This window comes from Mustela nivalis, assembly GCF_964662115.1.
Source record: "Mustela nivalis genome assembly, chromosome: X".
Lineage (NCBI taxonomy): Eukaryota > Metazoa > Chordata > Mammalia > Carnivora > Mustelidae > Mustela > Mustela nivalis.
In genome coordinates, this window is record NC_139040.1 from 9,261,378 (window position 1) to 9,275,364 (window position 13,987).

Below are 13,987 nucleotides of genomic sequence, written 5' to 3' on the forward strand. Positions count from 1 at the left end.
TTCAGCTTTGACTGGGAGTGGTTAAACCATAAGAATTTTAATGTCCCTTTAAACCCTGGAACTCTATGATTAACAACAATGCTGTACACATACAGCAGATACAGCAGGCATTCTCTGTGATGCCATTTTCTTCTATACTGTGATCCCTTGGCATGAGACTGGGGACAGTTTTTCTCATGAAGACCTTATGTGGGTAGACATCACTCAGTTTGAGTCAGATCAGAGAGATAGAAGCTCCCATTCAGAACTGAAAAAGAAGGTAGTCAATCACAGATACATGACACTGGTTCACACAGATGTTCTGCTTTCCTCTGACTCACCCTAAGAGCTTCAGAAAGAGATAAATTTTATTTTTGATACAGAAATTGGGATACAGAAAATCGATTTTAAGGAAAGTTTTAAATTTAAATTTCTTTCTCTTTTTAAGATTTTATTTACTTATTTGACAGAGAGAGAGATCACAAAGTAGGCAGAGAGGCAGGCGGGGTCAGGGGAGAGCAGGCTCCCTGCCGAGCAGAGAGCCCCATACGAGGCTTGATCCCAGGGTCCTGGGATCATGACCTGAACTGAAGGCAGAGGCTTTAACCCCCTGAGCCACCCAGGCGCCCCCCTCATAGGGATTTTTAACCCACTGAGCCACCCAGGCAAAATCATACTTTTATAAAAAGCATTGGTCAAAGAGACCCTCAATATTTTTGCAAAATTAAGAAAAAATAAAAAACCTGTTTTGCTGGCTGGGAATAGTACTCTGGTTCCCTAGATAGAATAGAGCATGGTAAAAATGGAAGAATTCTCATCAACTTTCTGTCTTACTGACAAAGCTTTGGTTGGTGTTTTGGAACTTGTACAGCCCATGGGAGTAATTCTCACCATAGATTGTTTGGCTATTAACTTCCTATTTTTTATTTCACGATCTTTATTATCTTTGAGTTGTCTGAGGGCAGTGGAGCTTGTTTCCGGGCTCTTTGGCAGTGAGTGAGAAAGATGATATTTTTTTCAAGTTAGAGAATGCTCAGAAAGGAAACGGGTAAACAGAACACACGTTATTATATCAGCATCTGTGGCTTAGAAAAATGTTATTCTAGACAATATAGGTGGGATGAGTGAGCTGTATGAACGAGTACTCATTAGGAGCCAAAATTACAAAGATCCTTTGAAACTAGATATTCTTCTTTACTAATCACAGAGAAATAATTTGTGGAAAATCAGCCAATGCCTGGAGTACTCAGATTTCAATACATTAATAGCTGACAATTTATATTCTGCAGGGGAAGTACCCTGGAAAAAATGGAAGGTCCCTTGGGATGGTATGGGTTAGATTATAGTCTGAAAGCCACCCTTCAGCTCCTGATTTCCACGAAATTTGCAACTAGTACAAGATTTCTCAAAGTTACGTGATTAAAACAAAAAAGGCTTCGATAGTCAAATAAGTTTGGGAGACATTACATGCTATATCCTTTCCCCTTGTAAGTGAGAATTCATTTTTAATATCATTGAGTTTGCTGAGAAATCCCAAAGTTTAAAAAACTGTCCAGCTTTATGGAAGCAAGGGTCTTCTAAATTTATTTGATCTTAGAAATGTCTCTTCCCAGAAGATATGTTAACATCCTCAGAATTTCCTTCTATTCCAATTCGAGAGATGCCAGATTTGTAATTTCTTTAAATGCCACAGTATAAATAGATTTTCAAAATTAAGATACACTGAAAGATCTGTGTGTGATACCTGGTTACCAAAATTAAGGCTAATTTGATTTTAAACAGCCACAAGACAGAGGGTGCCCCGCTGGCTCAGTTGGTGGAGCACGTGACTCCTGATCTCAATCTCAGGGTCCTGAGTTTGAGCCCCACACCAGGTGTAGAGATTACTTAAGAAAGTAATAATGATAATAATGATAATAATAATAATAAAATCCAGCAGCAAGACAAGGCAGGATCAATGAGGAATATGAGAAGGCAAGACCACCGACAAGGGCCAAGTTTTGTTGGTGTTTTACTCCCTTGTGAATGGTAGCATTTGATCCACTAAAACTGCCTTTGGAATGAAGGATATCCAGGAGCTTCGTGAAATTCCTGTGCAGTTGTTTATTTGCCCTGAAAGTGGGAGACACAACAAATCGGTGTAGTCCTATGGTTCCAGTTGTAGAAGAACAGAGGCTATTGCAAATCTGTCTCATGATATTTGCATTCATATATTTTAGGAAGAACATCAGCTTTGTGTTTCTTTCCATTGCCACAAACAGTGCTGGAGTTTTCTTAACACTTTCATTTACTTATATATTTACTTCCCTTCTTTAAGCTAGCAATTTCCTTTAGTTTACTATTGTTCTACATGGACATCACATGTCATTCTAGGAGCCAGAAAAGAGACTGCAGGACTAAAGGATTGGGTTTTTAAATATGAAAGCAAAAGAAGCAGAAGGCATGGAAGCTGTTACTTCTATGCTATTTTTAGGAGTATCCATTTTATCATTTTTAAACAGCAAAATATTTTACATGAAAGCATTCATTTTAAAGACTTGGATATTATTCACCAATAAGTTTTTAGCACTACTATTAATCGTAGTTTATTGATGTTCTAGCTGTACTTGTTTTCAGACTTCTGTCTCCATACCCATATGAAAAAGAACATTTCACAGTTATTACAGTCAAATTACAGTCAACTCTCAGAACAGTTTCTAAAGTTGAATAAAGGTAGGCATTTAAATCATCTGATATTTACTGTCCAAATCTGGCCTTTTCAGCTATCACAGTGCTTGGAATGTGCATTATATTTTCAGGTAAAATTTTTTTTGCTCACCCTATTGAATCTTGTTAACATTTATAGTAAAGGACAAACAATTCCTCTCTCCTGATCAAATATATTGTAGCTTCCTGTATCCTTTGCATTTAGAATAAATGCCAACTTGTTTTGGTATCCATTACCACTTTCAAATTGCATTATACAATATAATGCAAATGTGAGTTCTTAATTAGCAGGATCTGTTTTGTTCAAAGGTACAAAAGTAGAGGGGCTTTTCACCATACTGCAGCTGTGACCTATGGAGGAAACAAATTTCACCCTACTAAAAGTTGCTGCACTTGTGCCTATGTTGTTATGGATGGATTCTTTAGTGTTTCTTTAAGTCATGCTATTTCGTAACGGATTTCACATGGAATACAGCAAAATTTACCATTGCTGCCCACTCAATTTCTGCCTCTAGGTTTTTAAAAGAGAAGAAGATGAAATTTTTAAGGACAGTAAAGAGTGGGGGTAGAGAAAAGATTCTTTATGAAAGATGCAATTTATTTACCAAGGTCATAAGAAAATACGCCTATATACACATATCTATTTAAATATTCATTTATATATTGTACATGCATCTCTATATACATGCTGTGCCCAGCAAACATTTGCATGAATGTAACCTGAAGGCAGCCTCATGAAATGACAAAAATGAAAAAATTTGAACTTATATATAAATAGATACCACAGATAATATACAAGATAGGACACTCTCCACAAATAATGTAATCAATCCTTTGCTCATCGGGTTTTTTTTTGCCTAGATTTGAGGCCTTTAAACACCAACCAATTATGGTAAATGTTTAACTGTAGGAGTTCAGGCAGACAGCCAAATTTTGGTTTCAAAGCTATTGCTAGTTTTAGTTTAAAGAGTTTTTCATTTTTAAGTAAAAGCATTTCGGGGGTACTGAGTATACCCTATCAGTGGCTAGAGCCACTGGAATTTGCATAAGTGGATTAGGCAGAACATAGGTCCTGAAGCCGTGGGCCCTGCAGTATTACCTGAAATGTGCAAAAGAAGGGGCTAGGAAAATACTCACCATTTCTAACTTGGCTCTATTTACCTAAAGCCAGTTATCCCCACAGACCCAAAGTAAAGAGAGAGAGTTGTTTTTCTTAGCCAAGCACCTACACAAACAGCAAGGTTCGGGGGAGGGGAGTAAAGAGACCATTTAGCCCTTCCCCATTAGGAAAGCCAGGTATTGGAAACACAGACAGGACAGCCAAAGTCCCCCGCCCCACAGGTACATTTGCTTTCTTGCCAAGCCTATTAACTAAATTCCCAGACTGCACGAAATTCGTTTGAACATTAACCTTTCCCCGGGATATTCCTACTCTCTCGTGGGAGCACTAGCAAATGGGTAGAAGAAAAGGGCCTAGACAATTCACACGCTGGATTTGTAGCCTCTGGGTATTGGAGGTTGTATTGCTAAAGCCTCTTTGGTATAGACAGGAGAGTGAGGGGGCTACCGATGTGACTTTTCTTAGTCGCTTCCGTCCTCTCCTTTCTGATTCCCCAAGGTATCCCTTAGGTCTCTTCCCTCCCAGCCCCAAAGCTCCAAACCTTGTCCCCCTTCCCTAAAGCCTCTCATTCACCACTACCCTCCCCGGTCACCACCAAAGCCCGGAGAAGTGGAACGCACACAATGCCTCCCTTATAGGGCTCGAGCTGGGAACTGGGCATGCTCAGTAGCCAAAGCAGATTTTTTTTTTTTTCTTCTTTTGGTCGCAAGTGCGGCATCTCTCCCAGTCCCACACCTCTCTTTCCTCTATCTCTATCCCTCGCTCCCCACCCCCAGCTCTTTAAACGTCCTGCTTAACCCGCTCCTCACCGAAGGCACGCAGAGTTCTAAGGTGCGGAGAATTAACCCGTCTCCTCCTAAACCCACTAAATAAGTCTCACTCTGAGCTAAAGCTTCACACTTTTGCCTTAAAGCCCCCAGCCCCTCACGCGCACACAGGTAGGGAGAGTGAGGATACTACTGGATCCCAGGAAACTGGTCCCAAGAAGGCTCCATCCAGGATCGCCCGCTGCCGAAGAAGTATCCCCGGAGCCCTCTGATCTGCGGGGTGACAATTAGCCGAAGGTACTGTACCCGCTATACAAAGCCCAAGTGCGATTGTTGCCTTTGAATGTCATTGTTGTTGACTCACCCCCCTCGGTCCTGGAATTATTCAATCCCGCGGAGATTCGACGACCCTATCTACCTCCCTTGGCCCCCCTCCCCCACCTCCGACGTTTCTTTGGCTTTGCCGGGGTTCTTGGTTGCTCTCTCAAAGGAACGCCCCGGGTGTGTGTGTGTGTGTGTGTGTGTGTGTGTGTGTGTGTGTGTGCCTTCCTTCTTAGGGGACTGAAGGAGGAGAAAGGAGTCGAGTGTGCGTGGATGTGGTGAGGAGGATGGAGGTTGGCGCTTTAGCGTTTGGAGACTGGGGTCTCTAGGCGTGAGGAAAGGGGTCGCTCCTCCCTAGGGGGTGTTTTAGGCATAAAGAGGGGGCGGATGCCTGGAGGAAAGTGCGCTTTCTTGGCGTGTGGGCAGAAGAGGAATCAAGTGGAGGTGTCTGGATGGGGGACAGGGGGCCTCAGCAATGTGCGGGGGTCGAGGTTCCTGAGTTTCGGGAGGGAGGCTGCTTGTGTGCGGGGTGGAGGGGGGGCGGGGGCGGGGATTCAGCGCGTGTATGTAAAGGTGCAGCCCGTGTGCGAGGGGCTGGGTGCGCGCGCGGTGTCTGGCCGGGTGCGCGCGCGCGCGCCGCTGCCCGCCTGCTTGCCTGCGAGGACTGCTTGGTGGGTTTGACGGGCGAGCCGGCGCGGCGCAGCTCGGTCCCGGATCACGCAGAGACCATCGTGGAAACTGCAGAGCGGATCCCGGCGCGGCGGGCCCTGCGAGAGCTGCTGGGCTCCGGAGGTGGGTGAATTTCCAGCGGGGCTGCGCGAGCTGCACCGACACTCGCTGCCTCTTCCCCGCTTGGTTCGGCAGCACCAGTGTGTGTGTGTGTGTGTGTGTGTGTGTGTGTGTGTGTGTGTGTCCCTGTGCGCGCGCGCGTGAAAGGGGGGCAGGTAGATTATTATTTTTAGTTTGGGTCGTGTTGGTTTGGGGCCGGCCGAGTGGCCAAAGCGACTATCGTGGCTACCCCACCACCACCCTGCGTGCCTACCCACGGCGCGGTCGCAAGTCCCTGAGGACCAAAAGAATCCGGTGTCCTTAACATCGCTGCCTCCGCGGCCGGGGTGGCGAGGAAAGTGTCCTGGTCTAGGGCGGCTCGGGCTGTCGGGGCCGCTGCTGCGCTGGCTTTGTTTTCTGCGCCCCACTCGCAAGCACTCTAGGCGGACGTGGATCCGGGGCTCAGGGCAGTGGCCCCCGAGCCGGTGGGAGATTGCTGGCACCAGCAACACGGGGAACGCGAGAGAAGCCGGTGGCTAACTCTAAAAGCCCCGCAGAGCCGGGCAAGTGTTGGCAGCGCGACTTTGCAAGATGCCCAAATGTTGAGCTGATTTCTGGCTTGGTGAGAGCAGCACTCTGTGGCTGGCCAGTGGGGGCGGGGGGCGGCTGGGAGGGCGTAGGGGGGTGCCTGGACCGCCGCTCTCGGCCGCCGAGCCACCGGCTCACTCTGTCCGTGACAAGCGGGCCAGAGACGTCCCAGTGGCCCTCGGCCTCGTGGCCTGAGCCGGCTGTCTTTGACCCCTCAGCCACCGCACGCCCGGGTCTAGAGAGGCCGAAGGAAACTCCAATAGCTGCCCCTTGTGGGACGGGAGCGCGCGGAGAGATGTGTGCGCAGCGGAGCTGAGGGCCCCCGCGACATCCCGAGCGGTCCCCGCCTCTGCCGCCCGACCCACGAGGCCGCCGCTTGGGCCCGGGACCCGGGAGGGGGGCTGCGCGCCGGTTCCGGGCACCGGGATGCGGCAAAACATTGCGGTACGCGCCACCGCCGGCAGCCCCTCCGGCCGCGTTGCCGCCGGGCCCGAGGTGGCGCACAGGGGGCGGCAGTGACCGCGTCTCTCGGCGGAGCCCCCCGCCCCCGCCTAGGCGGGCGGGCGGGCGGAGGTTTCTCTTGCCAGCTCCAGGGGAGCCACCTCGGCCCGCCCCCCGCAGGCGTCTGTTGCCCGCAGGCCCGCTCCGGCGCCGAGCGCCAGGAACCGCACTCCGGTGGATGCCCGATACGCGGTAAGCCCAGCGGGGTTTGCGCGCTCCCGGCCGGCTGTGGGTGCCGAGTGGCTCGCAGGGCACAGAGACCCAGAGACGGGGAGGTAGATGGGGAGACGGGCGCTCTCGGCAGACGCGCCGCTCTCGGCCAGCGCGAGAGATGGCTTTTGGTATCCAACTCCTACTTTGTGGGTTTTCTTTTTCTTATTTTCCTTTTTTCCCCCCGATTTCAATATGTGCACGTTCAAGTGGTATCCTGTGAATGAGAGGTTTCTTCCGCTTGCATTCAGTGCCCCCTTCCCCTCTTCCTAGCTCCCTTCCAGCGCTCCTTCCTCCTCTCCCCACCACTCCATGGTCTCTTGCCCTTTTGGTCCCTCTTCCTTGGAGATCGACTCCCCCTCTCCCTCGCTTGACACTCCAGCTGCCTGCGGCTTTCTCTGTTTCACAGGAGATGCATTTGGGAACTTCCTAGCTCGTCCTTGTGGCTTTTTTCCCCCTTGCTATTTAAAGTAGAAATTACGAGGAGGAGGGCAGCTCCTTATGCAATTTCAGATCTGCTGATGATCCTCCTTGTGTTTTTGTACTGAATTCAGGTTATTTCGGTTTTTTGTTTTCTTTACATTTCTTTCTCGTTTGGTTGATTTTTGGCTGGGGGGTAGTAACAAGAAATGATTCAACCGAACCAGAATAGCTACTGGAAACCACATCTATAGGAAGGCAAAATGATCATGTGAAATTTTGATTTTACAATGAAAGTTGTCTTGGATGAGGTCATACTTAAGAATTTATGACTTCTTTTTGCACTGCCAATCAAACTATCATGGTGAACAGGGGGAATGCATGTCTACATGGCAGCAAGGAGCATCTAGGCCGTGCCAGTGTATTCTGAACCAAACTACTTGAAATGCAAATCTTTCTGGGTCGTGGCTAAAGGATGGTGTATCTTGCGACATGGTTGGTTTTGCCACTAGCTGATTCCTCGTGGGCAAAATAAACAAAGGAGTTTTTGTGTGACACTTCTTTGTATCATTCCCTCATCATGTGTTCCTGGGTAATTTATTTATTTAATTAATATCTGGTGGTAACCATATTGAAATTGCATTCGAGAAGGAAAAGACTCACATGGCTAAAATCACATCAGTAAAAGGCACAGAGCTTATTTCTCTTTTTAGGCCTTTCCAGGAAACGTTGTATATATTTGTACATGCGTGCACTATTGAAGGAAATGGCTACAACGGGTTAATTTGCTAAGCATTAAACTCCACTAGGTGATTTGTGATTTGTTTATAGACAGAGACATGGGGTGGTGATATTGGGAGGAGATGTTTGGGAAGTGATGATTTTAGGACAAACATTTGCTGTACTAAATGTATCTGGTGCTGCAGATAAAACCACTCGAGGACTGTAGTGTGTGGATTCCCCTTCCTCAGCAGCGCTAGTCTGTGGTCACAGTGAAGGAGATGAGCATCTGAGCCAAGAGTCAGACGTCAGACGTGGGTTCAAAACGGCATGTGAGGGAAAAGACGTGGGCCAAGTAGACAGGAGACCCGGTTCTTGGGGGGTGGGAAAGCTGTCTGGACAAATGCTAGGCAACTCAAGATTTCAGGCTTCAGGTTTCTCTCCTGCTTTCAGGGACCCAGAGACAAAAGCCCCGCACCCCCACCCCGGGCCCATTTGGGAGATGACTGTCAGGAAATTAGGTACTGTGTATTTACTTTAAATTAAAACTTGGCCATTTCCTAATCAGTTATTTTTCTAGACCATCACTGGGTCATCTGTGTTTTTTAAGGCAGACATGTGCAGGAGTGAACTCGTTTGTGGCAGCGTGCTCACCTGTGGGCTGAAGCTCAGGCAGGACTCCTCCCTCGGCTCCTTCTACCTTGATCTTTCGACTGTCCCCTCCACAGCAACCCAGTCCCTCCCGTTGCCACCCTCCGTTGAATCCAGGGCTCTAACACCTTCTCTCTTCAGCCTCCTGTGGTCTGTGTTCAAGGGTGGAGTTTGATGGCCCACGTAGAGCAAGTATTTTCCGAATGTAAAGGTTTAAGCACAACTAAGCGTTTTTCTCCTGTTGTTTGTTGTGTTTCTGCACAAGTAAAAGGCATATAAACTACAGGCATGGAAATGAAACTGACAGCATTTCCGGTGATCATTTTTCACCTGAGTGAGAATACTTGCAGGAAAATCCAGAGCTAATCATTGCAGCCCCATGTTCACTGTGGCATGATGTAAACGCAAGTACTTTTTCAAGTAATGGTCATTGAAAAAATGTTTTCTTTTTATTTTTTAGATTATTTCTCTTTATTCAGAAGCATAAAGTTGTTTGCTGATTGCAAGAAGATGTTTCTTTGGCTCTTTCTGCTTTTGTCAGCCCTGATTTCTTCGACAAATGCAGATTCTGACATATCAGTGGAAATTTGCAATGTGTGCTCCTGCGTGTCAGTCGAGAACGTGCTCTATGTCAACTGTGAGAAGGTTTCGGTCTACAGACCAAATCAGCTGAAGCCACCTTGGTCTAATTTCTATCACCTCAATTTCCAAAACAATTTTTTAAATATCCTCTATCCAAACACATTCTTGAATTTTTCACACGCAGTATCCCTGCAGCTGGGAAATAATAAACTGCAGAACATTGAGGGAGGAGCCTTTCTTGGGCTCAGTGCATTAAAGCAGTTGCACTTGAACAACAATGAATTAAAGATTCTCCGAGCTGACACTTTCCTTGGCATAGAGAACTTGGAGTATCTCCAGGCTGACTACAATTTAATCAAGTATATTGAACGAGGAGCCTTCAATAAGCTCCACAAACTGAAAGTTCTCATTCTTAATGACAATCTGATTTCATTCCTTCCTGATAATATTTTCCGATTCGCATCTTTGACCCATCTGGATATACGGGGGAACAGAATCCAGAAGCTCCCCTATATCGGAGTTCTGGAGCACATAGGCCGTGTCGTTGAACTGCAACTGGAAGATAACCCCTGGAACTGTAGCTGTGATTTGTTGCCTTTGAAAGCGTGGCTGGAGAACATGCCATATAACATTTACATAGGAGAGGCTATCTGTGAAACTCCCAGCGACTTATATGGAAGGCTTCTGAAAGAAACCAACAAACAAGAATTATGCCCCATGGGCACAGGCAGTGATTTTGATGTGCGAATCCTGCCTCCGTCTCAGCTGGAGAATGGCTACACCACTCCCAACGGTCACACGACCCAAACATCCTTACACAGATTAGTGACCAAACCGCCGAAAACAACCAATCCGTCCAAGATCTCCGGAATCGTAGCGGGCAAGTCCCTCTCCAACCGCAATCTCAGCCAGATTGTGTCCTACCAAACGAGGGTGCCCCCTCTGACACCTTGCCCAGCACCTTGCTTTTGCAAAACACATCCTTCGGATTTGGGACTTAGCGTCAACTGCCAAGAGAAGAATATACAGTCCATGTCTGAACTGGTCCCGAAACCCTTAAATGCCAAGAAGTTGCATGTCAATGGCAACAGCATCAAAGACGTGGACGCCGCGGACTTCGCCGAGTTTGAAGGACTGGATTTGCTCCATTTAGGCAGCAATCAGATTACAGCGATCAAGGGAGACGTATTCCACAATCTCACTAATTTACGCAGGCTGTATCTCAACGGCAATCAGATTGAAAGACTCTATCCTGAGATATTTTCCGGCCTTCATAACCTGCAGTATCTGTATTTGGAATACAACTTGATCAAGGAGATCCTGGCGGGCACCTTTGACTCGATGCCAAATTTGCAGTTGCTCTACTTAAACAACAATCTCCTGAAGAGCCTGCCCGTTTACATTTTCTCGGGAGCACCCCTCGCTAGACTGAACCTGAGGAACAACAAGTTCATGTACTTACCCGTCAGCGGGGTCCTCGATCAGCTGCAGTCTCTCACACAGATCGACTTGGAGGGCAACCCCTGGGACTGCACTTGTGACTTGGTGGCATTAAAGCTGTGGCTGGAGAAGTTGAATGACGGCATTGTCGTGAAGGAACTGAAATGCGAGACTCCGGTTCAGTTTGCCAACATCGAGCTGAAGTCCCTCAAGAATGAAATCTTGTGTCCCAAACTCTTAAACAAGCCATCGGCGCCGTTTACGAGCCCTGCACCTGCCATAACGTTCACCACCCCGCTGGGTCCCATTCGAAGCCCTCCCGGTGGCCCGGTGCCTCTGTCTATTCTCATCCTCAGCATCCTCGTGGTCCTCATCTTAACTGTCTTCGTTGCTTTTTGTCTTCTTGTTTTTGTGCTGCGGCGAAACAAGAAGCCCACGGTCAAGCACGAGGGCCTGGGGAATCCCGAGTGCGGCTCCATGCAGCTGCAGCTGAGGAAGCATGACCACAAGACCAATAAAAAAGACGGGCTGAGCACGGAAGCCTTCATTCCACAAACCATCGAGCAGATGAGCAAGAGCCACACCTGCGGTTTGAAAGAGTCAGAAACCGGCTTCATGTTTTCAGATCCTCCAGGACAGAAAGTCGTCATGAGAAATGTCGCCGACAAGGAGAAAGATTTACTACACGTGGATGGCAGGAAGAGACTGAGCACAATCGATGAGCTGGACGAACTATTCCCGAGCAGGGATTCCAACGTGTTCATTCAGAATTTTCTGGAAAGCAAAAAGGAGTACAATAGCATAGGTGTCAGTGGCTTTGAGATCCGCTACCCAGAAAAACAACAAGACAAAAAAAACAAGAAGTCCCTGATAGGCGGCAACCACAGTAAGATCGTCGTGGAGCAGCGGAAAAGCAGCGAGTACTTTGAACTGAAGGCCAAACTCCAGAGTTCCCCTGACTACCTACAGGTCCTTGAGGAGCAGACAGCTTTGAACAAGATCTAGGTCATGCAATCTCACTTCATACAGAGGACATTTATTTAATGATGAAAGTGCCTTTTGTTGACTTCTAACTCCAAATACTATATTATCAATAGGCATAGAGGCAGGTGTTTCTGAGGCTGTCTCATTAACTGTAGCTGCAAAGATGTGTCCGGTAGAAGAGAGTTTCCTTAATAGATTTTACTACATAAAACCTATACTGTGGAGTCCTGTGGGGATACTGCAAACTCTATTGCCAAAGGGATGCTTTATATACAGAATACGCTGAATTTAACCTCAAGAGGCAAATCTGTTTTGTACCCCGATGCAAAACCTCCGTCTCTTTGTGCTTTGTAAAGCAAACTCGAGAAAACTGGTACCAGTGTTTGTACCTCAGCTGGGTCCTTCATCTTGCACGTAGATCAAGTCGGTGGAACTGGAATAAATCCTTTTGATTTGTGGCATTGTAACAACTCTGTGTAAAGATTATCTGAAAAGTTAAAAAAAAAAAAGCATGCAAAGAGAGAACATTCGATAGTATTTGTAAATCGGTAAACTTTATGGCCTGCATCTTGAAACCGCTGGATTTATAATGTTAAAATTGTGCAAATATTTGTTTAAAATATACCATGCATTACGTAACTATAAAATAAATTTGAACACTTTAAGCATTACCTGTCTATACATAAAACCTAAAAGAGAAAAGTCAACGTGAGTTACATAGCGTTTGTGGTGATCTGAAGAAATACACGATGTTTATCAGAATTACACAAGGCTCAAATTAAACTAACATTAGAGTTTGTTCTCAGTTACGTGAAATACCCACAATCCTTAAAGGTTGTCCAAAATTAGCGAAGTGCTTACCGTGTGAGCGCACCCAAAGCTATTTTTGTAACATAATTCATATTTATGAAGTACTTTGTATACTAAATAGGAAAATATGTACTCCTTAATATGTATTTAATATGCCTGACTTGTTTTCCTGATCACAGGGAATTTATCAATAGGTATACATTTAGACAGGAAAAAAATATATACCAAACTGAAACTGAAGCTTCTGTGTACAGAAATATTCTGGACATTGTGATCAGGTATAATTTAAAAACGAAACAAGGAAAAAAAAACCACAAAAACACAAAAATACAAAAAAAAAGATAAAAACCAGTTCTGTGCTATTCTTGAGAACTTAGCATATTATCTTCAGATTTGTTACCAACCGTGCATTTTAAAATAGGTTCCTTAGTTTTATAGTATCGTGTCTGGGGCAGTTGTTATTTGCCATCAGTTGTCTTGCTTTTCAGGATTCTATGAGCTTAATTCAAATAGTTTTCACTACAACTATTTAAAACAATTAATGAGTAAGGTTAATAGTTATATCTCGTATGCATCAGTATCCTGTTCTGTCATCATTCCAGCTACTATCAGATAATCCAGTAGAGCAGTGAACATCTCGGCTCCCAAAGCCACACTGTAAAATGCTTTCATTGGTCTCAGATGAGTTCACTGTGTTTGCTTGTGCTGTTAACTTCTAAGTCAAAATTGGTCAAAGGAAGGACTTGATAATGGGAGACATTGGAAGATTTTTAGGAGCTCCCAGTTAGCAAAGCGACATCCTAGAACACATTACCTTCTTGGCCTGCCCACCTATGTATGTTTCTTTGTGCTCCATTTCTGATAGTCACTGTATTAATCAGTGAGTTAACCAAGAAGGTAAACATAGACATTCTTCATGAACTTCAAGTGGCAGATGTTTTGGCGCAGCTTCCAAAATGATATTATGGCTAAAGTTGTAACGTAGTCCCTTTATTAAGTACTAATTTCAGGGCTTTATAGGTTTGTTCCAGGATGAAAAAGAAATAACTTGGCATTCTTAGACGGTGTGCATGTATGTGTGTGTGTGTGTGCCTCTGTGTGTGTGTGTGTGTGTGTGTGTGTGTGTATTTGGGTGTATATGCATACATATAGGTAATTTGGAGATTTTTTTTTTAAATAGCAGAAAAAATTGTCTCCATATGTATGTGCTGGTGCTCTTAAAACTTTAATGTGTAATTTTAATTTTCATGACAATGTCTGTGAAAACTTTATATGAATATTAAAAAATATACAAATAAATACTTGCTTTCTGATCTTGAAAGAAAAGACACAAAGACGTGTGCCCAACAGCGTATTTTCATCTACAGTTTCCTAAGGACTTTTAATATGCCATTACCATGCCTCCATGCGTCCATGGATT

The 13,987-nt window shown here is 45.5% G+C and overlaps 1 protein-coding gene and 1 long non-coding RNA gene across 5 annotated transcripts in view; one reads left to right on the plus strand and one right to left on the minus strand.

Annotated features, from left to right (window-relative positions):
- LOC309855966 overlaps window positions 1-5,331 on the minus strand; it is a 46,790-nt gene extending 41,459 nt beyond the window's left edge. Inside the window, exon 1 of the long non-coding RNA XR_014307017.1 lies at window positions 4,937-5,331. This is a non-coding gene — a long non-coding RNA (uncharacterized lncRNA). The remainder of the gene's footprint in view (window positions 1-4,936) is intronic.
- Window positions 4,513-13,704, plus strand: SLITRK4 (SLIT and NTRK like family member 4). Of its 4 annotated transcripts, XM_082716563.1 has the most exons (3): window positions 4,513-4,636; window positions 4,719-4,869; window positions 9,212-13,704. In XM_082716563.1, exon 3 carries the CDS (start codon window positions 9,262-9,264, stop codon window positions 11,776-11,778), a length of 2,517 nt encoding a protein of 838 aa, XP_082572689.1. In that variant the 5' UTR covers window positions 4,513-4,636; window positions 4,719-4,869; window positions 9,212-9,261; the 3' UTR covers window positions 11,779-13,704. The 4 variants fall into 4 exon arrangements, with proteins under 4 accessions (XP_082572689.1, XP_082572688.1, XP_082572690.1 ...); XM_082716562.1 differs by lacking the exons at window positions 4,513-4,636; window positions 4,719-4,869 and adding an exon at window positions 5,445-5,685; XM_082716564.1 differs by lacking the exons at window positions 4,513-4,636; window positions 4,719-4,869 and adding an exon at window positions 5,703-6,283.
- The last annotated feature ends 283 nt before the right edge of the window (window positions 13,705-13,987 follow it).

Excerpts from the sequence above, each read along its gene's own strand:
- SLITRK4 (XM_082716563.1), top strand. The coding sequence starts at position 9,262 with ATGTTTCTTTGGCTCTTTCTGCTTTTGTCAGCCCTGATTTCTTCGACA.